The sequence below is a fragment of the Phaseolus vulgaris genome, chromosome 3, assembly GCF_051622355.1.
Source record: "Phaseolus vulgaris cultivar YP4 chromosome 3, ASM5162235v1, whole genome shotgun sequence".
Classification (NCBI taxonomy): domain Eukaryota; kingdom Viridiplantae; phylum Streptophyta; class Magnoliopsida; order Fabales; family Fabaceae; genus Phaseolus; species Phaseolus vulgaris.
The window spans coordinates 17,173,164-17,198,817 of record NC_143500.1 but is presented as its reverse complement, the minus strand read 5'-3'; the positions used below and the strand labels follow the sequence as shown (position 1 = coordinate 17,198,817).

General features: G+C 34.3%; 4 protein-coding genes across 5 annotated transcripts; 1 reads left to right on the top strand and 3 right to left on the bottom strand.

Moving 5' to 3' along the window:
• Positions 1–862: 862 nt before the first annotated feature.
• On the top strand, positions 863–3,287 carry LOC137806800 (pentatricopeptide repeat-containing protein At4g16390, chloroplastic). Its single transcript, XM_068607084.2, has one exon. It carries the CDS (start codon positions 963–965, stop codon positions 3,075–3,077), a length of 2,115 nt encoding a protein of 704 aa, XP_068463185.1. The 5' UTR covers positions 863–962; the 3' UTR covers positions 3,078–3,287.
• A 2,303-nt stretch (positions 3,288–5,590) lies between these two features.
• LOC137806801 (microtubule-associated protein 70-5) lies at positions 5,591–9,721 on the bottom strand. Of its 2 annotated transcripts, XM_068607086.2 has the most exons (11): positions 9,052–9,721; positions 8,680–8,765; positions 8,249–8,314; positions 7,991–8,161; positions 7,709–7,879; positions 7,467–7,622; positions 7,222–7,368; positions 6,830–6,901; positions 6,150–6,743; positions 5,926–6,074; positions 5,591–5,820 (listed from the first exon to the last, which is right to left on the bottom strand). In XM_068607086.2, exons 1-11 carry the CDS (start codon positions 9,146–9,148, stop codon positions 5,802–5,804), a joined length of 1,728 nt encoding a protein of 575 aa, XP_068463187.1. In that variant the 5' UTR covers positions 9,149–9,721; the 3' UTR covers positions 5,591–5,801. The 2 variants fall into 2 exon arrangements, with proteins under 2 accessions (XP_068463187.1, XP_090156424.1); XM_090300298.1 differs by having other exon boundaries at positions 5,926–6,743.
• Positions 9,722–13,229: 3,508 nt separating this feature from the next.
• LOC137806802 (two-pore potassium channel 1) lies at positions 13,230–15,627 on the bottom strand. The gene has a single exon (XM_090300379.1). The coding sequence runs from the start codon at positions 15,598–15,600 to the stop codon at positions 14,713–14,715; it is 888 nt and encodes a 295-aa protein (XP_090156505.1). The 5' UTR covers positions 15,601–15,627; the 3' UTR covers positions 13,230–14,712.
• A 9,131-nt stretch (positions 15,628–24,758) lies between these two features.
• On the bottom strand, positions 24,759–25,485 carry LOC137839240 (uncharacterized). Its single transcript, XM_068648364.2, has one exon. The coding sequence runs from the start codon at positions 25,338–25,340 to the stop codon at positions 24,843–24,845; it is 498 nt and encodes a 165-aa protein (XP_068504465.2). The 5' UTR covers positions 25,341–25,485; the 3' UTR covers positions 24,759–24,842.
• Between the last annotated feature and the right edge of the window lie 169 nt (positions 25,486–25,654).

Here is a 25,654-nt window from a genome sequence, read left to right as displayed (position 1 = left end):
TAGTTAAAATTATAATTTATATAATAAATATGAGTTATAATTTTGAATTTTATTCCTTGTAAAACCATCCTTAATAAATGTAAAATACGGTCTGATATTGAGTTTGTTGAAATAAGGATGAAAAAATTTGGAAGAAATAAGGATGAAAAAATTGAAAACAAGACTATAATAACTAAAAACTAAACAGTATTTCCTTTATAGTATATTGACTTTCTGTGAATGATTTGTACATTGTTAAATTTTATCTTATAGATTAGAAACAAAAGTCGAGTTAAGCATCTTTGAGTCGAGTTTATTAAGTCCAAGTTTATAAATATTGCAAATATAGAGTTTGACGAAACAATAAAATGAAATCAATTATATATATAAATTTAAAATGTTACTTGTTACATTATTAAAGAGTTAGTTATAAACATAATTTTATGATTTTATGTTTACCTGTATGTTTGACATTTTTAATACCTATGATAAATTTTGTAGGAAAAACTAAAAAGTCAAACAATCTTATGTTTTAAAAAGAAATTAAATAGTTCAAATGAATCATGTTCCTTCGTGTGGTCAAGGCCAAAACATACAAATCACACAAAGTTTTAAAAAGTTTAAACTAAAATTAAATATATTTTTTAATTAAATTGATACTAAAAGGAAAGCAAATAGCAGAGAGATGTAAATGAGACATAAAAATGTTGACATCTTTTGTTTTGATTAAAATGTATTTAAATTTTTGTTCCTCGTTCAATTTAGATTTTTATGTTTACAAAATTACAATGTTTTTTATGTTTGAACAAAGTAAAAAAATAAACAATAAAATATTTGAAAATTTATTATTCTTAACATTTTATTGTGAAAAAAAAGCATTTTATTTTTCCAGTTATAGATCTCAGTCTTCTTTAGATATTTGTTGAAGGTGGCAGTGTGAGGTGCGCGATAAGGCGAAGCAGAACAAAGCATAGGCTGCAAAAATGGCTTACAATCTTTGCTCTTCTCCGTCTTCTCTCTTCCACGATCTTCCCTCAATCTCTTCTTCTCCCTCATCCTCTTCTTCTTCCTCTTCTTCTCGCAAATTCAAACTTCGAAACTTGTCTTCCTCTTCTTTTCAACCCTCTCCTTCTCATTCTCTTACCTTGCCATCGAAAACCCTTCTCCATGCTCCCCAAGTGTCCTTGCACGAACCCATTCCCGAACAAGTACCATCCGAAGGAAATTCCTCGTCTTCCTCGTCTTCCTACAAAAGTAGTCGTATCTGGGTGAATCCCCGAAGCCCGAGAGCGAAACAACTTGAGAGACATTCCTATGATGCCAGGTACACTTCTCTTGTCAATGTCGCCAACTCCTTGGACTCTTGCAATCCCTCTCCAGAGGACGTGTCTTTGGTTTTGAAGAGTTTGGGGGACAGGGTTTTAGAGCAAGACGCTGTAACTGTCATCAACAACATGTCCAATTCCCTTGTTGTGCCCTTTGTTCTCAGCTACTTTCAGAGTAGGATTAAACCCACCAGAGAGGCCATTCTCTACAACGTCACTCTCAAGGTGTTTCGGAAGGGCAGAGACCTCGATGCCATGGAGAAGATATTTGATGAAATGCTTCAGAGAGGGGTCAGGCCTGATAATGTCACCTTCTCGACCATAATTAGCTGCGCTAGGATTTGTTTGTTGCCCCATAAGGCCGTTGAGTGGTTTGAAAAGATGTCCTCGTTTGGGTGTGAGCCTGATGAAGTTACCTACTCGGTTATGATTGACGCTTATGGCAGGGCTGGTAACATTGACATGGCTTTGCGCTTGTATGATCGTGCTAGGACCGAGAGTTGGCGCCTTGATACCGTTACCTTCTCCACCTTGATTAAGATGTATGGTTTGGCAGGGAATTACGATGGATGCTTAAATGTCTACCAAGAGATGAAGGTTCTTGGTGTTAAACCTAACATGGTTATTTATAATACTCTTTTGGATGCCATGGGGAGAGCTAAGAGGCCTTGGCAGGCCAAGAGTATATTTATGGAGATGATGAATAATGGATTATCACCGAATTGGGTGACTTATGCGTCTCTCTTGCGAGCCTATGGTAGAGGGCGCTACAGCGAAGATGCTCTCTTTGTTTATAAGGAAATGAGGGAAAAGGGAATGGAGATGAACACTCATCTTTACAATACCCTTTTAGCTATGTGTGCTGATCTCGGTCTTGCTGATGATGCATTTAAGATTTTTGAAGACATGAAAAGTTCTGCAACTTGCCTTTGTGACAGTTGGACGTTCTCGTCCTTGATTACCATATATTCTTGCAGTGGGAACGTTTCAGATGCCGAAAGAATGTTGAATGAAATGATTGAATCTGGCTTTGAGCCTACTATTTTTGTTCTGACGTCACTTGTGCAGTGCTATGGGAAGGCCGGGCGTACTGATGATGTTGTGAAGACGTTTGATCAACTTCTGGATTTGGGTATCAGTCCAGACGACCGTTTCTGTGGATGTCTTCTGAATGTTATGACCCAAACACCAAAAGAAGAACTTTTCAAGCTAAACTATTGTGTGGATAAGGCTAATCCAAAGCTTGGGTCTGTGGTAAGATATTTGGTCGAAGGGCTGGAGGAGGGTGATGGGGAGTTTAGAAAAGAAGCTTCTGAACTCTTTGATTCAATTGCTGATGAAGTAAAGAAGCCCTTTTGCAATTCTCTGATCGATCTTTGTGTCAACCTGAATTTGTTGGACATGGCATGTCAGCTTCTGGACATAGGGTTGTCGCGTGAAATATATACGGATATACAGACCAAGTCTCAAACTCAGTGGTCTCTGCATCTAAAGAGTCTATCACTTGGAGCTTCGCTTACCGCTTTACATGCTTGGATAAATGATTTGTCTAAGGTTTTGGAATCAGGAGAGGATCTTCCTCCAGTACTTGGAATTAACACTGGTCATGGGAAACACAGGTATTCGGAAAAAGGTTTGGCAAGTGTAGTTGAATCACATTTAAACGAACTCAATGCTCCATTCCACGAGGCTCCAGACAAGGCTGGCTGGTTTTTGACTACAGAGGTAGCAGCCAAATCATGGCTAGAGTCTAGGGAAATGGTTACTGCATAATTAATGTTATTGGGCTATGGGGTTTTGGTAATTCCAACTACAGCTTTTCTCCATTGTTTATGTTGTTTCAGGGAATGATATGCCATGCAATTTTATGCATTTTCCTTTGTCTTTTGAGGAATTTTTTTGTATTAGATTCTGATATATAATTATTTTATTATGAATGTCTTATAGACTAAATGTAGAGCTGACACTAATATTTGTTATCAAGTATGGTGGCTACTGGCTAGGTTTACTTGCATTTGAGTGATATAAGAATTTTGTAAATTTCTTCTAAATATATATGTGCACAACTCTAGTCTAATTTGACTTTTTAAGGTGTGATGTAAACCACGCCCACTTTTTAGAGGTTACTGTATACCTAAGAAAAATAGAGGGTATTGAATAAAGGGTTTGTTATGCAAAATGTTTGAAAGTCAATGTTCACATAAAAAGATTAAATTAGAAATCTTGCTGGCTCAGTGGAAATGATAGTTGGCAAAGAGAGGTAAACAAAGTAAAATATGGTCTGCCGTCTTCTTATATGCATTATTGCATGAGTTGCTCGTTTTATGGCAAGATCGATTCGGCCGAACTTCCAATTAGAAGGGTAAAGGCAAAAGACAAATGTCTTCCAAACGTGTGAAGTGTAGAGATCTACAAACTTGCATTGCGTAGGAGAACAGTCCTGCAACACATGGTCAGTGTTCTACTATGAACATAACGCAAGTGGATTTTTGGTCTAAGTTTCATTTGTCCTTTTGTTTCTTCGGTAACAGAGAGGAGAAAAGGAAAAGAATGAAAGGCCTAGTTAAGGTAATAAGGTTGACAATTTTTATGGTAATAAGGTTGACCTTATTTCAATTAGTTATGTTGGCAGTGATTGGGATTGACTTTGATTTGATTGAAATTGTATTCTTATTGTGAAAAAAAATTAGTTAAATGACAATGTTACGGTTTTCTGAACTCATGCTATCACTTTGATAGTTCAAGCTCCTCCTTTGTGTGCATGGCGTCATTGACTTTTTCTGCCGAAAATAACCCTTTTCTGTCTTTTTAAATAAGTCAATGAGCAAACGCAGTTTGATGGTTTGCATGTTAGTGTTTTTTTGGTGAATATTGCACGTTTGTTTTTATTAAACTTAATTAACCATAGATGCCTTTATATAAAGTAGTCTTAAGTTCATCTCAGTTTCAACCAAAGAAGGAAACCAGAGGTCCTCTGCCTGAAGGAGGCGAAACAAAGTTCAATGCCTACAAGGCTAGTTACAATGAAGAACTCTTTATTTTAAACGATACATGCTGGTTTGCAGGATTCTGCATATTGGGGAGGTGTACCGTCTTTGTGCCTTAATTGACACAATATGTTGAGCCTTTGGTATCTTGTAGAAAAACTGACAATATAAATGTGAAAACGAGGAAAGTGAAGCTTGTGTTGGCTAAGGAACACTCGTAATTGCTGTTAACTGGAGCAGTAAAGTATAGTTTCTCGTTTTAAGGGAAAATTCTGGAATGCAAGAGGGTGCCAAATGGGCCTCTTTACCAAGTATTTAGATGCAGAACCATTAAATGATTGGAGAATCATAATTTTAAGCTTTCCCATGACAAATTGTGCAACTAGTTATTGTAGTTTTTTTCCATTTAAATTTCCTAAAGGATAATATACATTGTCTTTTCTCAGGAATTTGGCGATGTTTGCCTGTTGATTCTTGAAATGTAACAGCAGAGGCTGAAGAAAAGTGAAGCTCATCTGTATATTTTTTATACTAGCATGTTCTGTTTTTTATTCCTTTAGTTTAAGACTCTTACATTCAGACCATAGGTGTAGTGAATGCTGAGCTTTAATATACATTTTTTCAACGAACCAATTAGTAGAAGATACTTTCACATTTCATTTTCTAAGTGAAAATTAGTGGCGGAATTCATCCAACATAAATGTTTTGCTGTAATTGTAGTAAACCAGGATTACCACTGGCAGATGTTTTGATGCTCAAGGAATAGAGAACTATAGTTATGTCATATTGATTTAATACATACTACTTTCTGGTATTTTTCTCGAAATTACTTGGGAACCCCTCCCTGTGTAGTGTGTTCAACACGGGCAAACCTTTATTTTTCCTTTAGAATTGATTTCTATATTCTAAAACTGTTTTGTTTTTAAAATGTGACTAAACACAGTTGCTTAGATAACTAGTGGAAGATCATGCAAGGCACGTAGCAGAGTGTATAGTGTGGAATTACAGGAGAGGTTGAATAAGAAGAAAGCAGAAGAAAATGAGAAAATATTTTCCTGTTGTTTTTGTTTTTTTGGTTTTTGAAACACTTGTTTTGGAAAGAAATTTCATATCTTAATAAATTTTGAATGAGAAATTGATGGCTGAGTGAGTGGTGTGAGATTTTTTAAAAAACAATTTTTATAACTAGAAAGTGGAAGAGGATCAAATAGGCCCTAAATCTTTTACTACTAGACAATATTATCCCTTGTTGGAAAAGTGTTCGTGATGCAAGTCCATGAAGCATGCCACAAACTTGGCTAGTGTGTAACACTCACAATCACAAAGCATTTGTCTTTTATCCAAATATAGAGAAAGATGTTTAACGCCTGTTTGTACAGAAACAGATTCCCAAACTTCCTTTTTCCCAGTGGAAATTTATTTCAGGATACTACCCAACCAAATGTTTTGTATTTACAAAAATCATAAGATGCCATTGATAAATAAATTGCCTTCAACTATCTCCAAATATTCAGCGCTCAGTCATCACCCTGTAGCAATTTTTATAAAATTGTTATGGTTCGTCATAAAATGGACTGAACAAACTTGACGGTTAATAGTTATTAGCCACACTACAGAAAGTGAGTGTACAGAACCTTTTAGAGGAGTTTGCGCTTCTGTTTTTCCTATTATCATCTGACTTTGTTGATGAAGCCTCTTTCTCTCTGGAAGCTGCTTCTCTTTTCATTTTTTTCCACTCTACTTGCATGGCTTTTGTGAGTGCATCGACTTTCTTTGTAAGCATCTGTAAAACCAAAAACAAAATCATCTTCTCTTTAATGTAAGAAGAGATGGGGTGGGGAATAGTTGTTACTATTACCTTAATTTCTTCATCTTTAGATTGTAAACTACTATCTTTAGTTTCGCAAGACATCCTCAAATTGATGACCTCCCTTTGCAGCTTATCGTATAGAAAACCTGAGACCACATCATCCCTGCCTGATCCGTATGGTTTCTTGCTTTCAGGGTCTTCTTCATCCACATTAACAGTGGTTTTAATTTCTGCTGCTTCTCTTTCGTCATTGCATCTGTTTAATGTCATATCTGTGTTCACCTGCATCTCATTTTCCTTTTCAGCATTATCAGCAACTTTACTTCTGGATGCCAACATTCCTTTCTTCAACACATTTTCTGCAGTACTGTATTTCTTTATAGGGCTCCCCAGTTTTAAATTCCCTGCCAATATGTCTGTGTTGTTTTTTACATTTGGTTGCTGGAACAAAGAGCTTCCAACCCTAGATGCCCTTGGTTGTGATGTGGATCTCTTTCTCAGATCACTACTGGTTGTTAGGAAACCTAGTATGTTCGACTTTTCTGCTTTTGGAGATGCACAAGGCACATTCAGAATGTTTGGGTAACTTGAGAAATGCTTTAAGCCTTCCTCCAGTGTTTTAAGCCTTAGCTTTAGTTTATCCTGTAGTAAGCACCAGATAATATTAGTAACACGTTAAAGGTTGATCTAGATGCTTACACGGAGGACCAAAAAAGTTGGATAAATACCTTCAATTGTGACTCTGCCTTAGCTGTTCTCTCTGATGTAGCTAGCTTGACCTTCAACCGTTGAATCTCTGCCTACATATATGCAAGGACGTACACTTGTTGATAGAAATTTCTTGCTCAATATTTAAAATAAGTTTTCGGAGTGAAAAATGTGTTTGAATTGTCTGTCAATTTTCTCACTGCAGTTATGACAAGAGTAATAATTTCTCTTGATTATATTCCTAAAATTGGATTATTATCGTTTATACCCTGTTTAACTGAGATTTCCTCTATGGATATATATGGTTATTGTAGTAATCTGGAGCAAAATTATATGGTTAACAGAAATAGTAGCATTGTGGTCGTGAAAACAGGGCCATATGATCTCCAAATATTATCAAAGGAAGATATACCTGCATAATCCTTCTCTCTTCCAGCCATTGCCTGACAGGCATGACCTTATCATTTTCGTCCTTCCACTCATTAGCCACAACATTTGCAATTCTGTTTGCTGAAACTTTTACCCTTGCTAGCTCCCTCTCTAATTTCCTCTTTTCTTCCTGAAAAATTATTCAGAACCAGTTAAAATTATGGATCAATCAATAACTCATTGCAACTAACACTAAGTTATGCCAATAACTACTTAATATATGCCTACTTGCAGTTCAGAAGTCCGTCGCTGATAGTCACGAACAGCATTAGCAGTAGCTCCACTAGCTAAAATAATTTCCTCAAGTTCTTGAATAGTTTGGCTAAGCTTTTCAACTTCTAAAATCTTTTGACGATGCTTTTTCTCTAAGATTTTGTTCTCCTCCTATTTTTGGAAGTTGTTAATTAGCTGAACCACTTACACTTCACTACGGAAATCAAATATGAAAAAGCAAGCTTTGAAACTCATGCCTGGGAGATTTCAATCTGTCTCTTCAAGTCGAAGTTCTGATTCCGAACCTCCTCAACTACTAGGGCCCTCTCTAGGGCACTTTGCAGAATCCTCTCTGCTTCTAGCAATGCTGCCTCTTTTGATTTTGTGAGTCGTTCCAAAGATTTCTTATCTTCTTGAAGTGAAGTAATCTATGAAGCCAAATTGGAATATTATTTGTTAGTATTGTCCACATGCAAATTCACTTAGATTTTGTTATTTTCTTGTAAACACATCCTTGTTGGAAATTGCACCAGTTGTACCTCATTCCTATACATTTTGATCTCAGCTTCAAGAGGAGCAATGACAGTCTCAATTGGAATAAAATCTTCATCCTTTTGAATTGTATGGACCCTTCTAAGTGTTGCTTCTGCAGCATATTGTGAAGCCAATGCATCTTTCTTTTCATCTGTCAGTTTCTTGATTTCTAGATGCTGCACATTAACAGATTTAAAAAAAAAACATGCATTTTAGAGTCGAGCATTCAACTTCCAAAAAATAGTAGTACCAGCACAGTGCACCTTTTGTTTAAGACGATCCTCTGTAACTCCAAGTCTTTCGTCCAGTTTACCGACTCTATTTCTCAACTGGAAGTGAAGAGAGAGAATTACAGCTAATATTAGTACTGACTGGAGAAATTTATATACTTAGACACGTAAGGCAACTAAATTTATAATTACATAATTTTCTTCGGTTTATAACATAAAAGACATAATGGTCCTAAGGCCTTGTTATGATATTATGCGATATGCATTATTTTAGATAATCAGTTTTTAATCCTGAATTCTACTACAAAATCCTAGGTGTGTATTGATCCAAAAGTATCAGTTTTTATTAATTTTGGTAGGATAGATGGAAAACATGTGACATAGATATTGATTGGGACCATGGACAAGTAGTAGTTTTGGAATGTCTAATAATTTATAGTATTGTAGTGTTAAAAAAGAAGTACCTCTTCTACGGCCTTGTCCTTCAGAGCCTCAGTTGCCCTTAAGGCTTTGATTTCATTCTGGCAAGTCGTCAGTTCCTTAACTTTTTCTGCAATAATTATCGAATGGACTTATTGCAAGGTCTAAAGATGAACCGCTGATATGAAGATACTAGATTAGACGCTCTCAAACTGTATTCAACTTATTCATTTTGGCATGCAACAAGAAAACTATGATTTCTTGGGAACGAGGATTCATTTAAGAGGTCCTACAAAATTTCAAACTTCTATAGACCTAAGAACAACAATGCCATCAACACTCCGGAATGAAAGAAAGGAAGTAAAAGTCAATATCGTGAAGCAGAAACATATAGAAGAACAAATTAGAATAACAACCTTTGAGTTGGTTTTGCAAACTATTAATCTCCAACACCACCGGGTCAGATTGGACAAGTGGAGGCTTTTCTCCACGTTGCTCATCACAGCTCACCATTTCTCTTTTTGGCGCAAAAAACTCACACTGATAGATTGATTGCCAAACAGATGGAAGGACTCAGGCTTATATCCGAACACAATACTTTGGTTTGGTTCTTTTCCTTTTTAGGTGTAGTAAATGACAAAGTAGGCAGAGTCCAAAAACATCATCAGTAACAAACAACAAATGGAGGCTCACATGAAAACATATATAATAATTATAGAGATGTTGAAAGGAAGAAAATAAGAGATTGTATTCGTTTGGTATAAGGCAGAATTGACCTTCCCCTTTGCTGAAGCAAACTTCACATTTGAAACACACAACAGTAAAAGACCGGCCTAGCCGGCTTCTCCTTAAATTCTACCTTATACTGGACTATAACGGTCACTTTCTGAATGTTATTTTTCCTTTCATATCTTTAAATTCCAGTCTTTTCTGTTATGATAATGAAATAATGACCTTTAGACCCTGTTATGTTAGGTGGAGTTGATATAAGGGAAATGGATCAAGGAGTGTTGTTGAACCCTTGTAGGAAACTACTTCCAAACAAATGGGACTTCATTTGTCTGTTAAAAACCTTAACCATCCCAGAACTGTTTCCACTTTCCCTACTGGTTGATTATAAAGTTATTTTTGGTTTCTGAAAACAATAATAACAATAATTTTGGCCTACCTGATACATCATTTCATTGACCCAGGAACATAAAGTACTGCATCAATCATATTGCTATTGCAAAACTTCCTTTCAATTTGCTGACACCTTTTGCTTCAATGTTCAACATTAATTAGTGTTGGGATACACAGCATCCACACTTACCAATCAGGCTTTAGGATAATTGTAAAGTGAACATATTTACAAGGTCTAAATAATACTGATCGAGGTAGATATCTGATATAAGTTATAACCCTTGAAAGGGCATAAAAATTATCAAGGTCACTGATTCATTCATCAATATTTCTTACGGGGAAACTAAACTGTTCACCATATCTAATTGCAAACACTTCACTTTGGTTAGTGAATTGCTTAATTGCAAAAATATTCTGAGATCATTTCTGTTTATACTTGATGGAAGTCACTCGGATTAGATTGCGACTATAACAAACGAAATGAGTGTAGTTGTGATGATGTTAAAATTTGAAAACGACAAACTAAAGTGACTTTGAAGAACAAATAAATTTGGATAAAGTTGTGATCTTTGCTTAAAAGTATAATGGATAAATATTAAATGTTGATGATTCACAGGTCCAGCTGTTTAGGTACAGGAGGCTGAAACCTAATGGCAATCTTGGTATGTAGGACCCTATTTTAAGTCATATTTAGCTATGACCATAGTTTTCTTATCAACTATGATTAAACCTTATGATTTCTTAATAGAATTTCGCCGTTACTAACCGCTGTTTGATAGTGATGTAATGAAAGTGGGATCAAACTAAGCTTCTGCTAATCAGATCAAATTATACTTAAACCAAACATAAACTATACTTTACTCTTTCAAAATATAACTTATAAGAAAAACAACAAATAAAATTATAAATGTAATACGTGTTGGTCAATGGGAGGTTGAAATGCACGCGTTTATAGAATATAGTGTGGCCTAACTACTTAGACTAATTCTTATCAAATTCAACAAACACTTATTTTAGTTATAATTTTTTATAATACTTATATAATATGCATTTTTCAGTTATATATGCCCCTCTGCGACTATACATGTTTCAAGATTAAAAAAAAACCCTGTAAATACTAAATAATTTTATGTTACTCGATTATAATATTTCTATTGTCTAATAAAATGCGTTATCCAATGCTTAATCAACCCTTAAAAATTATCTAAAAATTCAAAAATTATCAAAGTTTTTTAATTTCACCGAAACTAAAGTGTTTAATTTTAAATTGAAAATCAAGGATCAAACTAAATTTCTTGTATTTCAACATAATTATATGATTTTATTAGATTTTATTTATGATATGTACCATTGGTACCAACAATCGGTGACTTGACCAAATATTCTACGGTACGTGGTTGGATATCTCACTAATTACGTGATTGAAAACAATTTTTAGGAAATCAATGACTAACTTTCGGTATGACTTAATTAACATCATCAAAGATACCAAATCTTACTTTAACACTGAAATTAACTTTGTGACCTACCTAATTTTATGACTTTATAAATATGCACTACATCCAAGACAAAAACATCGGTGAATAATATTTATTGTCTTCTCCCTATATCAAACCATAACTTCAGTATTAGAATATCTTTCACAAGTATCTCACTCTCATCATCAAAGATCGAATCTTGTGCAATAAGAAGGTCAGACACATTCAGAAAGACAAAGAGGACTCTTCCTTGGATTTTCATTTATTAAAACATGATAATAAATTTATATTATAGGTTTTAACTATAAGAATTTATTTATAAATATAAAAATAATTTGAATTAGAAATATGATAATAATGGTTATGGGCAACAGTAGTTGTACGGAAGTTGCATTTATAAATAAATTTTGAAAAATATAAAAAAACATGTCATTAGATAAATATACATGCACATCTTTTTCATGAAAATATTTTGGAAATTTCTTTCTGCACCTCTATATTTTTCTTCCTGCACCCCTACATTCTTCAAAAATACCAAAATTACCATTTACAATTTTAGGTGTTTTCGAAATAGTGATTCCGTAAGCAAAGGGTATTTCTGGAACCACTGCTGGTATGGATTTGAATTAAAAAAAGTGTGATTAGCAGGGATAGTTTATTAATAAAAAGAATACAAAGTGAAATTAATTGATTAGAAAAATGCAATTTTGAACATCACCCTAAAAAATAAGTTATTCTGGTGCTTCTTTGACTGCTACATGATGGATTTGTGTTGATCTAGCCAATTATATCTTGCACTTCCAATTCCGCAAATTCTTAAAATTGCAACTACGACATAAGTAGCAGGATATCAAGCAGAAGCCAAAATAAGAAATCAGGCTGACAAAACTGAGTTTGATGTTTTTCTAAATGCAAACAATTTATTAAGGATGTTGATCGCTGAAGCCCAAAGTGCTCAATCATCATGGACTGTTTCTTCCTGCACCTCCATATCTTCTTCTGCCACCTCCATCCACAACATGAAAATATATTTTTATCCTTCTTATGTCACCCCCATATAATAGTTTCTGGATTATGTAATCCGGAAACTCATTTGAAAAAAGACTTCCAGATTACATAATCCGGAAGCTAAATAAGACTTCCGGATTATGTAATTCAAAAATTAATCATGCATATGAAAAAAGGCTTCCGAATTATGTAATCCGGAAGCTAATTATAAATTTGAAAAATGACTACCGGATTACGTAATTTGGAATAGTATAGAAGGACATTTTTGGAAATTTGAAAATATATGGAGGTGAGAGAAGAAGGTATGGAGGTGCAGGAAGAAACCGTCATCTTCATGATATGCCTTCAGCCCTTTTTTGGGTGGAAAAAAAAAAGAATCGTTTCTCATTAAACAAATCTTTTATCAGGGTTCTTTCATTTAATGAAGATGATGTCAAGGGTGGAGTTGGTCACGTGAGGGATGGTATCCATGTGTGGTTTGAAGAAACCTTAACCCAAAGGAAGAATAAGTTTATCCTCAAATGTTCATTGAATAATTAATGTTTTCTTGTCTTGTTGATCCTCATCACGACATCTCCATAAAGCATAACAAGAATCTATGTGTTTCCTGTTCACTCAGATTGCATTCATAATTTTTAATTGAAACCCAACATTTGTAATTCCAAACTGACCTTTTAAGGAAGTTGGCAAAGTATGAATACCGAAAACTATTAGTTTGTTTTAATGTCACAGGCCTAAAAACTTTATATCTGAGTATATGGTTATTGAGATAAATATTTTTGAATTCAACTGGTTCTATATATTTAGGTGACTTGGAATGTCTAAAATTATGTTGTGTAAATGTTTACCATGGCAGCCTACTTTATTCTTGAGAGGACAGTTGAAGAAGCATCTTGGCTTTTAGAAGAATAAGTGGCAGATGGGACAAGCAAGCTCTCAGAATCTCTTGAGAATATAAACAACAAACTCATTAATGGATTGGAACTATAACCATACTCTTATTCCCTCTATCCCTCAATTCTCTCTCCCTTTGGATTGACTGCATTCGTTTAAGGGGCCATGGATGTTACAAAAATGCTTGTGCAGTATAAATACCATATCACCATAGCCATAGCATTTTCACTGTCCTTATCCTTCATGTTATATGCAGCACCACGAATTATGACCATTCTGGCGTATTTTTGGCCTTTGTTTGCTTCCACTACAATCTTCTTGGCTGCAATAATAGCTTTTGGAGGGGTTTCCAAATTCTCAACTGAAGATCATGGACATGGTGAAAAGGCTGGTGAAGGACTCTTGGATTATGTAACAGGCGTGCCAGAACACACTGAAGAGGCTCGAAACTTCTAAAGTAAATAGAGGGTGTCAAATTTCAAGCTTTGTTTTCCTAAGGTAGAATCCTTTTATGTCCAAAACAATTATCATTGATAACTTGTTCTCTGTATCTAGATTCAGGGAAAGTGACTATTGTATCAATCATGTACGATGAATGAGCAGTATGAACTTCTCATGGATGCTTTGGCTGAAATACTGAAATGTATATAATTCTGAACTAACATTAACTTGGAGCAACAAAGAAAACAACTTCTTGTTAGCATTAGTTTTAGTATCTTTTGTAGTTTTATTTGATTTACTTAAAAGTTGTGGTAAAATTACATATGAACTCTTTATAATTGACAGGTAGGTAAAGTGCTCTTCTTTCCTACATGTATCCAAACACTTAAAATAGTAAAGTGAGTAAAGTCATAGCCAAACATCCTAGAGGCTATAATTATGTCCAAACAAAGGGTTATTCCCACAAAACACTAAATAGAGATTTCTACAAAAGTATTTACTATTTTTCTAATACATTTGCTAGCTTTAGTCATGCTTTTTGAGGTTGTTGGGTCTTGTCTTTCCTTGGCTTTAGGTAACTGTTTCCTTAGAATGTTTCTTCATGTCCTCGTCAAAACTACATGTCTCGATCACCTTCATAATCAAAAAAGTATTTCCATATAACACAATGCTTTGGAGTCTGTTCACCTGGTTTCACTTAATTATGATAATCATCTTGTGTTCAATCTCGCTTCTTATTTAAACCGATAAACTTTAACAGAGACAATTAAATTTCAATAATTCATCTCACTCTTGAGTTAGAGTTATCTGAGATCCGCTTCTGTCAGGGTTCCTGATTGATCAAAATCTAGTTGTCTAAAAATATCCATAACAACTAAAATATCCTCTTGGCTGATCTTTCCCATTTCTTTCAACTTATACAAAACGAACTCTGTAGCACTACAAAAACCAAAAATATTGAACGTGAGCATTTAATTACTTATAATAAGCTAAATATTGGTGCAATCTATCAATGCTAGAAATGGATGTTACAGATATGAACTTACTACATCTCTTGGTGCAAATGATAGAGAGAAGAAGAATCCTTATAGCATACAATTACTTTTTTTTCATTACCAAGAGTACTTGTTCTACTTACCTGACTACATGATCTCCATCGAGATCAGCTGCCTCAAGATCAAGGAGTGACAATTTTCGTGCAAGAACCATTTTTGCCAGGGATCTCTGTCTTTTTTCAGTATAAAGTTCAGCAAGATAAGCAAAAGACTGAGCTAAGCAAATGGTGCTGCTCAATATCCAGAACACAGCAAAAGCACGACCAACCGTAGTGGAAAAGCTCTTATCCCCATAACCTAAAGTGGTGACTGTGGAACAAACACAATAAAGGGCATCAACAAAATCTAGATTTTCAATAAAATAAAGAAAAATAGTCCCCACAATCATAAGCACCAAAAAGATGGATGCTGTCAGGATGAATTTGTATTTAGCTTTGTTGGTTTCAACCTCTTTGGAAAGCTCTTGTGAACCAAAATTTGCACCCTTGAATAAGGTTTTAACTAGGTTGAGTTCCTGCTTTTCAACAATATAATCTGCTGCCTTGCTAAGAATTAGCCCTACAAGAGCCATTCCAGTGAAGACGTAAATGCAAGCAAGAAGTTTTGACACTTGGCTATCTGGCACAAGATCTCCATATCCAACTGTTGTCATTGTTACAACACAGAAGTAAATGGCATCAAGAAACCCATTGGTTTTTATGCCCTTTATCTCATGATCTGTGAGAAGGAAGCAAATAGTTCCTCCCCCTAGGTATGCAGCTAACCATAAGAAGACTGCCTTGAAATTGAATTCTGCTTGTGATTTTGCATCTATACATTGAGGATGCAAAGCCTTTTGCTCATCATTTTTTCCTTTGAGGTTGATCTCCTTCTCCGAACCATTACCACTAGGCTTTCTCCTGTCAAGGTCATTTTTCTCATTGGAATGTTCTGAAAGCAATGATTCTCGAGCCTCATCTCCACCCATCAGCTTGCTGAAAAAACTTCATATGTTACCAGGCCACCTGAAAAGTTGAAAAGGTTATTCAAATTTTTAATTATCTATATAGTAACTTCATTGTTTTCCTTCCTCTCCAATCACCTAATAGTTTGTTTGTAGTTTTGATATTGTTTCATGACCGTTTGAATTGTTTGCAAATCTTTGGAAAAAAAAAATAGTGTTCCCAGAACAGAAGTAACTCCATAAAGACATACAATGAATATTAAAACTCTCTTGTGCTGCTACAATTAGTTGATGGCATTCACCACAATTCAAGGTGCAGAAATGAAGGTTCTTCCTCCTCCTTCAGGCTATATAAATCAGTCAAAAGGAGTATTATTGAGAAACCAATACCTTCATTTGGACTAATTCACAAACCACACAAAAGTACTTGTTTATGTAATTTTTCTTTTCCCTTCTTGAAAAATTATTTGACAGCACATGGAATTATCTTTCTAGGTCCGTGCACGTTAACATTAGGGAAATCAAATAGTTTAAAGGCAAATAAGCACAAAAATATGATCATAACTGATGATTAACTTTTAGCTACCTGAGAAGTAGATCTTGTTCAGGAAAGAGACTGATGATCACAGTTATTCAAATTCTGATAGATTAACCGAAATGAACAATTCTATTTTTCAGTACCATTTAAGGAAATTCAGAATTCATTAAAAATAGCCAATAATGTCTCTCATACTTCCAAATGGACATTTTAAAACCATAAAACACCTTAAATGAAGAATACATTTCACAAATATTCTTTTGTGCATATTCGAAGAGAAGCTAATCCCAAACATGTTTTATGGCTTATTACATAGTTGTTTTTTTAAACTATTCCTCAATTTTTAGATTACTCATTTATGGAAGAGATGATGTTATTGATCTTATGATTAATAAATATGTGTGTCATTCTAAAATAATTTTTTTTTCAAAAAGAAATGAGTATTTAATAATTCTAAATTTTGTTTTCTTTTTACAAATAGATACTTTAAACTTCAATCTTATGGATTGTGAAACCATATACAAATATTTTTTCTGGTTTGGGAAGCCTTTATAGTTTATGTTTTCTAGTGTTAAGTGATCCCTTAACTCTGCTTTGTATTGCTGTTTGTTTAAACTATGAAGGCCTTGTGTATAAGGGTTGAGACACCCCTTAAGTGTCTCTTTTTATTCTATTAATTTATTGCTGATAAAAAAATAAAAAAATAAAAAAATAAAAATATACAAATATTTTTTAACTTTATTTTGTTCTAATTAACTCTTGAACTTCATTATTTTTATTACAGACACAATATTTTTAACTTTATTCTAATACATTTTTAAAACTTATCAATCTTTTATAAATATTTTATTCTAACATGTTGAAGTTAAATCGTTTACAACTCATAATAAGAGCAAATGAGATAATAGGAAGATAAAACAATATTTTCTCGGAGAAAAGAATACGAAGAAGGAATACGTGCGTCGTGCGCCTCGCCGTGTCGCTGCAGCCACCTGCGAGTGGTTCGTCCTTTTGCGGTTGTCCCGTCGCGTGTCGCAGCTGGTCCACCCATCGTGCGCTGTGCTGGTTCTCTCCACCGAGAATGTGAAAAAGTGGTGCCCTAATTCCTCAAATCGAAACCTCACCGCCCCAGCCTTAATTCCGATCAACACCTTCGCAGTCCAGCACAAAGGTGATTGGTTGAAATGAAACTTCAATTGACGGAGCTCCAAGCACCGCCAGCAAAACCCTAATTTGAAGATTTGGGGGTTTTAGGGTTTTGCGGAAGTTTTTGGCGGCAACTTGTTAGCCTTTTAAAATGGTGGAGGGCTCTGCGGGTTTCCTCATTCCATGGACTTGTTTGATCGATCGAAAAGTCTGTCCTGATAATAAAGTATATTCCATGTCCGGTCAAAGGAAGACTTTTGCTCAGGCTTTGGGAAATACATGTGATATTCCTTTGTCCCAACTACCTACCCCTTGTATTAAGGGTGACATGATTGCTGTCCAGATTGATGAGGCAGATTACTTGGCTGGTCTTGAGGATTGCAAAACCCATCTCCATGGTCGGGTTATTCTATCTAAGGGGGATAAACCTCTCACACACCTGGATTTAACTAAAAAGTTGCAGCCGGTGTGGAAAGCTCTTGGACCATGGAAAGCAATTCCTCTTGGAAAGGGTTTCTATGAGTTTGAGTTCGCTTCTATAGAAGACATGAGATGGGCCCTCGGAATGGGTTCCCTCAAGTTATCTCCTGGTTTATTGAGATTGTTTGCCTGGACAAAAGACTTTGTCCCAGCTACCATGAAGAATACCAAAACTCAGACATGGGTTAGAATCTACCATTTGCCTTTGGAGTATTGGAAACCAAATACAATATATTCCATCGTTAGAGGCCTTGGTACTCCTTTGTCTTTGGATGAGCATACTATGAGAAAGAATAGGGGTATGTTTGCTAGAGTGTTGGTGGATATTGATCTACTGTCCCCTCTCTCCGATCAACTTTTGGTTGAACGTCCAGACTTTGCTTTTGTAGCTGGTGTGGAATATGAATGGCTCCCTCCTTTTTGCTCTCATTGTAAGATGATTGGGCACGAGCTTGCTCAGTGTCGGGTGATCCATGACCAGGGTCGTGTTCTTGGGCCTCAACATAAACCTTCTCAGAAGGCATCTTCTGATGAACGGGACCAAGGGAGGGTCGTGATTCCTAAACAACGTAAAGAATATACGAAAAAAGATCCGGAGACAAAACTCGTGGAAGGCCTCATTGATAAGTTGAAAGTTGATGAAACAGGTGGAGGGGAGGATGTTTTTGCAGATATACCTCCTCTTGAGGATGCTTCAGATCATGATAGGTCCTCACCCAAGCAGGGGTTGTCCACTCCCACTTTGGACTCACTTGCTGTTATGGAAGCTAAGGACTCAAAGTCAAATTCAACAACTTTTATTGATGATCATCATGTGGAGGTATCTGTTCCTGTGATTGTACCATCTCCGTTGCGTACTACCTCTCCTCAGAGGGTTAAATCACATGCGGATACTAATGCTCCAGTTCCTAATGTGGAGGTCTCTGCTATTGTGACTGTACCATCTCAGTCGCCTCATCCCTCCCCTCGAAAGGCTAAATATCTTGGGGATGTTAAAGCAATATCGTTGGTCCTTCAAAATCACTTTTCTTCTCTTGATGGTTTGGAAACTACAGATGTGGGAGTTGATTCTCATATTGGAGCGTCAACTATTCCGCCTACCATTGTTGGAATTAATTCTGATCATATTGAAAATCAGGTTGTTTCAAAATTTTGGACTGACTCTAATGACATGGAGGAGGATGACAGTGATAATGGAGAGGAAACAGTTCGCACTAAAAGAAAACTAGGGAGACCACCTAAGGGGACTGGTAAATCCAGGAAAACTGCTAAGGCAGTTCTCTCTACAACGTCGCAATGAAGGTCTCTTCATTTTTTTGGAATGTCAGAGGATTGGGGAACCACAAAACTGTGGAGATGTTGCTTAGTTTACTTAACCTACATAAACCTCTCCTGGTTTTTCTTGCTGAACCCATGATGTCGTACACTAATGCTTTCGACGTCCTTTTCAAATCTGTTAATATGCATTTGGTGGCTACGTCTCCTATTGTTAATAAAGTTGCTAAGCTTTGGTGTTTGTCGGTTCCTAATCTTGTCCAAAATTTCTTGGTTAATGATCAATTTATCTCTGTAACTTGTCGTATGGAGGATAAGAGTTTTAGCTTTGTAGGTGTTTATGGTGCTACCACATACTTGTCTAGACGATTTTTATGGAGGGATCTTAGTTTCTTCACAGGGCCTTGGTGTATTCTGGGAGATTTTAATGCTGTGCTCTCGGCGGATGACTGTAAAGGGGGGGTGGCTCCTAATCAGGTTTCTTGTAATGAATTCCTGGACTGGATTAATACTAATGATCTTTCTTGTATGCCTTTTACTGGATCTTGTTATACTTGGTGTAACGGAAGGAGAGGGTTGCATAGAATTCACAGAAGATTGGATAGGGCTTTATGTAATGGAGTGTGTCTGGATGAATGGGAATCTTGTTCTTATCAGGTTCTTGTTAAAAATTGTTCTGATCATTCCCCTATTCTTGCTAGTCTTGCTAGTAATTCTTTGCGGAAGGTTAGCAATTTTCGTTTCTTTTCGATGTGGCTTCAGGACACTTCGTGTCTAAAGCTTATTCATGATTCTTGGGCTAATCAGGTTGTTGGTTGTCCTATGTTTATCTTGCAACATAAGTTAAAAAGGTTGAAACTTGAGCTCCGAGACTGGAATAAAAATTCTTTTGGTAATGTTCATAATGGAGTTCTTCTTAAGCAGGACATCCTTCTTGGTATTCAAAAAAGCTTAGAGACTGCTAGTTTGTCTGATAGTGACGGACTTCTCTGTCAAGAAAAGATTGCTAAGGAGGAGCTTGATCATGCTCTTCACTATCAATATTTGTTTTGGAAAGAAAGGGCTAGGATGTTATGGTTCAAGGATGGAGATCGAAATACTGCTTTTTTCCATGCGGTGGTCAAAAGGAGATATAATTCTAGTGGGATTCATCGTCTACGGATTGATAATGAGGTTACGGAGGATCCTAAAATCATTGAGGATCATATTTTGGACTTTTATAAAAATCTTTATGCTGAGTCTATTTCTAATGTTCTGGATACTGATAATATGGAAGATTTTATTGGTTCTTATATTCCTGCGATGGTTTCCTCTGAGGAGAATATGATGTTGATTAAGTGTCCAGATTTCTCTGAAATTAAAAATGCTGTTTTTAATCTTAACGGTAATAGTGCTCCTGGCCCTGATGGTTTTGGTGGTGTTTTCTATCATTCTTGCTGGGAAATTATTGGGACAGATGTTTGCAATGCTGTTCAACAGTTTTTTAAACAAAACTGGGTTCTCCCTGGAATGAATAGTAATGTGGTATCTCTTATTCCAAAGGTTCAGGGTGTTGATTCCATTAAAGATTACAGGCCAATTGTTGTTGCTAATTTCAAGTTTAAGATTATTTCCAAGATACTGGTGGATAGGCTTGCACTTGTGGCTGCTAGAATCATTTCTCCTAATCAATATGGATTTGTGCAGGGTAGACAGATTCAGGATTGCATTGGTATTGCTTCTGAAGCTATTAACCTGCTTTCTAAAAAGGTTAGAGGAGGTAATGTGGCTTACAAAGTTGATATTCATAAAGCTTTTAACACTCTAAGTTGGAAGTTCTTTGTTAAATTGAAGCTAGCATCTTGGAAAGGTAAATCTCTTAGCATGATGGGTCGAATTCAGCTGGTCAATACAGTGATTACTGAATCTCTAGCTTATAGTTTTAATATGTATAAGTGGCCTGTTTCACTTATTAAGCAAGTTGAGCAGTGGTGTCGGAATTTTATTTGGACTGGTGATATTCTGAAAAAAGGTATTGCTACCGTTAATTGGGGGAAAATTTGTTCACCTCTTGGGGATGGAGGCTTGAATATCATTAATCTTCATCATGAAAATAATGCATATCTTCTTAAGCTTGCTTGGAACTTTGCTTATAGCGACAAACCTTGGTCTTTACTCTTGAAAGCCAGGGTTCTTAAATCAAAATATGAATTTCGAACGGTTTATAGATCTTCCTCTCTCTGGCCTGGAATTAAGCAATTTTATTCTACCATACTTGACTATACTTATTGGACTGTTGGTACAGGTTCTTTTATTAATTTCTGGAATGATAAATGGTGCTCTACTACTTCTTTAGCAAATATTGCAGGGTTATCTGATGGTGCTAGCATTCCGGATACAGTCTCTCAATTTTGGACAGGTTGTGATTGGAATATTCCCTTCTCTTTACAGCAGATGCCTCTTTTTTTTTAATCATATCATGATTAGAGAGGAACAGGATATTCCTAATTGGATTCTAAATGAGTCTGGTCGTTTCACTCTTAAATCGGCTAGGACTTTTTTCTTGGAACCAGGAGTTCCAGGTGGTTGGGGTAAATTCATTTGGTCTTCATCTATTCCGCCTTCCAAAACTCTAGTACTCTGGAAAAATTTTCATGGGCGACTTCCTACAGATCAACATATTCAGAATAAGGGTTTGCATATATGTTCTATGTGTTCGCTTTGTGAAAAGCAAGAGGAATCTATTCAACATCTATTTTTTGAATGTTCTAACGCATTGCATATTTGGAGTTGGGTACGACAAATTTTTCTTACTTCTCATTTCTCTAATAAGGATGATCTACTTTCTTTTATTAAGAGTGATGGTAGTCCTTTGGTTAAATTGATTAAGCTTGCGGTGATAACCTTTTCTATATGGATGATATGGCGTATGAGGAATTATGCTAGATTTCAGGATAAGATTGGGGTTTCTAAGGCTATTTCGATAATTAAAGATTTAACTTGTCTAGTGGGAAATTCGTCTAAAGCTTCAATGAAGAATGATATGTTGGACTTCAACGTAATTAAGTTTTTCGGTATTAAGACTCGTAGTGGTAAAGTTCTTCGTCCTCTTCCTATTAGATGGGAATTTCCTTCACCAGGCTGGGTCAAAATTAATACTGATGGGGTTGCTAGGGGGTATCCTGGTCTTGCTACTTGTGGAGGTATTTTTCGTGGGAGTATGGGAGAATTTATTGGTGCTTTTTCAGCGTTTCTTGAAGTTCAAACTGCTTTGGTTGCTGAGTTTTATGGAGTTATACATGCTATGGAGGAAGCTCAAAAAATGGGACTTACTAATGTCTGGCTTGAATGTGATTCTGCCTTGGTTTGTGTTGCGTTTACTGCTAGGACTAATGTTCCGTGAATGCTTCAGAATCGATGGAATACTTGTCTTAATTTTTGTGGGACAATCAGGTTTAGGGTAACTCATTTTTCGTGAAGGGAATGTGTGTGCTGATAAGTTGGCTAATTTAGGATTTATTCATAGAGAATCTTTTCATTCGTATAATAGACTCCCAGCTAGTCTGTTCTTAGAATTCTTTATGAATAGGTATAATCTACCTATGTATCGTTTGTGTTAACATATGAGTTTTGGTCTAGTCCCCCCATATTTTTGTATTTTCTTTCTTTTTTCTTTTTTTAATAATATTTTTTTCATGTGATGGCAGATGATTGTTGTTACTTGAGGTGTCAGCTTAGCTGAGATGTCAAGTTGCATAGTGATGCCTAACACGAAAACTTTATAAAAAAAAAAAAAAGTTAAATCGTTTACATTTAAAGTTAATAATCTATTTATTTTTATTTTTTTTACAATTCACTTTTAAAAAATTAAAAAAAAATATTTAGAGAGAAAGAAAATAATTAAATAATTAAAAGATCTATTTATTTTTTAAAATAATTTTTAATTTAGTAGATTTATTTAACTGTTTATGTTAAAAACTACAGATTTTAATAAACATAGTACTTTAATTTAATTTTTTTATTATATGATAATTTTGTCTTTTAAAAATTAATCTAATAAATTTGAAGAGTGGGATTTATAATATGTGTATCCTGAAAGTATTAATAATATTTAAATTCGAAATTTCATTTGAAAACATCAAATTTAATTTTATTCAATAGATAAATTTATTAATAATATATTTTTATTATACTGATTCAATTTAAATTATATTTTTCTGAGAAGCATGATAATTATTATATACATAAAGTTTATTAACTTATTGAATAATGAATAATTAAAATTGTATATAATTAGTTGATAATGTAAGAAGATTTTATATTATATTGATAGTAAATGAAAATTAAAATATTTAATCGTATTCTTCTTGTACACTATAAAACAAATTATTAAATAAAAATTAATTTTAAAACTTAAAAATAAACAGTTATTATATGAATTAAATTAAAAATTATTTTATAGATTAATTTTTTATTTCTTTTTAAATTAGTTTCTATTGTTAAATAGTTTCTAAATTGGTATCTAATTAGTACCAAGGTTTTGCTCCTAAAATTAGAATATAAATAATTGGTAGTTAAAATCTTTGTAAATAATTGTTGTCAATATATAAATTATTTAGAATGTAAATAATTTCTATCAATTTAGAAATTATTTAATAATAATAAAAACTAATTTAGAAATTAAATTTTAGTGTCTAGATCCCTAATTTAGTTACTATGGTAATTATTTTTTGTCTCTAAAATTGGTTTTTATATAATTTAGATTATAGAATTTAAAATGTAATTTTTGAATTTAAAAATATATATTTAATTATAGAATTTGAAAAGTATTTTTAAAATATTTTTTGAATTTTAGAATCTGAATTTTTTTTAAGAAATATATCGTAGACTATAAAATTTATAATATATTTTTTCTAAACCGTAAACTTAATTTGAAATGTAATTTTTTTAAAAAGGATAATAATTTCTGAATTCTTATAATTCAAAATATTTTTTTTAAATAAACATATTCAATCTGAAAGTTATTTTCAAAATAAAAAAATATGAATAAAATAATGGATAATTTTAAAATTTTAAGAAATATAAAGTGGCGAAAGAAAAATATTTATACTTATACAAAAATAAGTATGAAATTTACTAATTTATAAACATATTTATGATCCGTTTGTTTCAAACACGGATTTTCAGAAACGAAAAAATTGCAAAAAAAACTCACAAATTAATAAATAAAAAATTAGGTAAAAAGGTTTCAATTTTCTTTCTTCACAAATAGAATCAAATATTTGAGAGGATATTTATATAAATTTATTATATCTAGTAAATCACCGAAAAACTTCCATCAACCTTCCTTTCAGTTTCCGCACTATTTCTTTTCAAATTCACTCCTAATGGAAACAAAGAATTAGTGATAACCAGTGAAACTCTTTGTTTAGTTTTAAGATGTTTGTATTAATATTTAACCCTACTTAAGGATTTGTGTGAACCTCATGAATTGTGGTTCTGTGTAGAGTGTTCCATATATCTTCATGTTCGGAATTAATGTATACGCTCTAGAATCTAGTATTCTGCTATAAACTTAGTGAGTGACTTCACATATCAATCTGGAATCAATCTGTCCCCTTGTTAACATATTGAATCACATTCATCTTCAATTCACATATTCAATGTACTTAATTTCAATTCATTGGTAACTACTTTTTTTAGAAGGGAATGCAACGTTTTTGGAAAAGAAAAAACATACAGTAGCCGAAAACTGCATGACAGACCTTATCAAATTGAAAATGAAAGAAGCCATGTTAGCATACAAATAGAAATCAACATAATAATAATATGCAAATTCATGCATCTACTACACTTCAATTAGTTGTCCTTCAGCTTCATTCCTCATCTCCTCCTTCATTTTCCTTATAAACTCTTCGAACTTTCTATTCAATTCATCTGTATTTTCTAGTTCATCTTCCTTTGTTTCCATTGTTGTATCAGTACCTAATTCATCATCTTCTTCTGCAATAAACAACGCGTCTGTGTCATGTTCAGCTGCTGATACTTGTTCAGAATATTCTTCTTGCATTTTCGCTTCTTCAAATTCCTGTTCTTCAATCGTAAGAAAAGCTCCTTCAGAAACTTGTGCCTTGGTTCCGATCGTGGAAGCTTGAAATTCTACTTGAATGGCTAGAAGAGCAAGGATGGCATTACAGATGATAAACATGTATTTTCTTTGAAGAGTGCGAGTGAGCATGAGTATGGAAAAGCCAGAAGAGTAGCATACAAAGAAAGAAAACACACACACTGATAAAACAAACTGCAGACTTGTTTTCAATAACTTGTAATTCAGTCTCTTCTTCATATCAACCTGATAGGATCTTAATTGGGTGTTAAGTTTGCTCTTCTGCCAAACCCTAGATTAATGGATTGTAAGGCTACAAAGAATTTAAGACAGAAAGGAGTTGAGTTGAGAAATAGTAGCAAATCCTTGTATAGTATTTGCTTGGGCTGAGTGAACAAATTAAGGAACTCTAACCATCCTCTTATTTATAAGCATGAAATTGACCTAGTTTTTATCATGATACTGATAGTGACGATATGATAGAAGTGGAATTTCGCAAGCAAGCACTAAACCAAAGCATATTGAAAAGAGAGAATGAAGAAAGAATGGGAGAA

Bases quoted from the DNA above. Each gene is read 5' to 3' on its own strand.
- LOC137806802 (XM_090300379.1), bottom strand. From the start codon at position 15,600: ATGGGTGGAGATGAGGCTCGAGAATCATTGCTTTCAGAACATTCCAAT.
- LOC137839240 (XM_068648364.2), bottom strand. From the start codon at position 25,340: ATGAAGAAGAGACTGAATTACAAGTTATTGAAAACAAGTCTGCAGTTT.
- LOC137806801 (XM_090300298.1), bottom strand. From the start codon at position 9,148: ATGGTGAGCTGTGATGAGCAACGTGGAGAAAAGCCTCCACTTGTCCAA. The intron at 7,623-7,708 runs GCATGAGTTTCA...TTCCAAAAATAG, and splicing joins GACAGATTGAAATCTCCCAG to GAGGAGAACAAAATCTTAGA. The intron at 6,902-7,221 runs GTATATCTTCCT...GCATATATGTAG, and splicing joins AAGAGAGAAGGATTATGCAG to GCAGAGATTCAACGGTTGAA.
- LOC137806800 (XM_068607084.2), top strand. From the start codon at position 963: ATGGCTTACAATCTTTGCTCTTCTCCGTCTTCTCTCTTCCACGATCTT.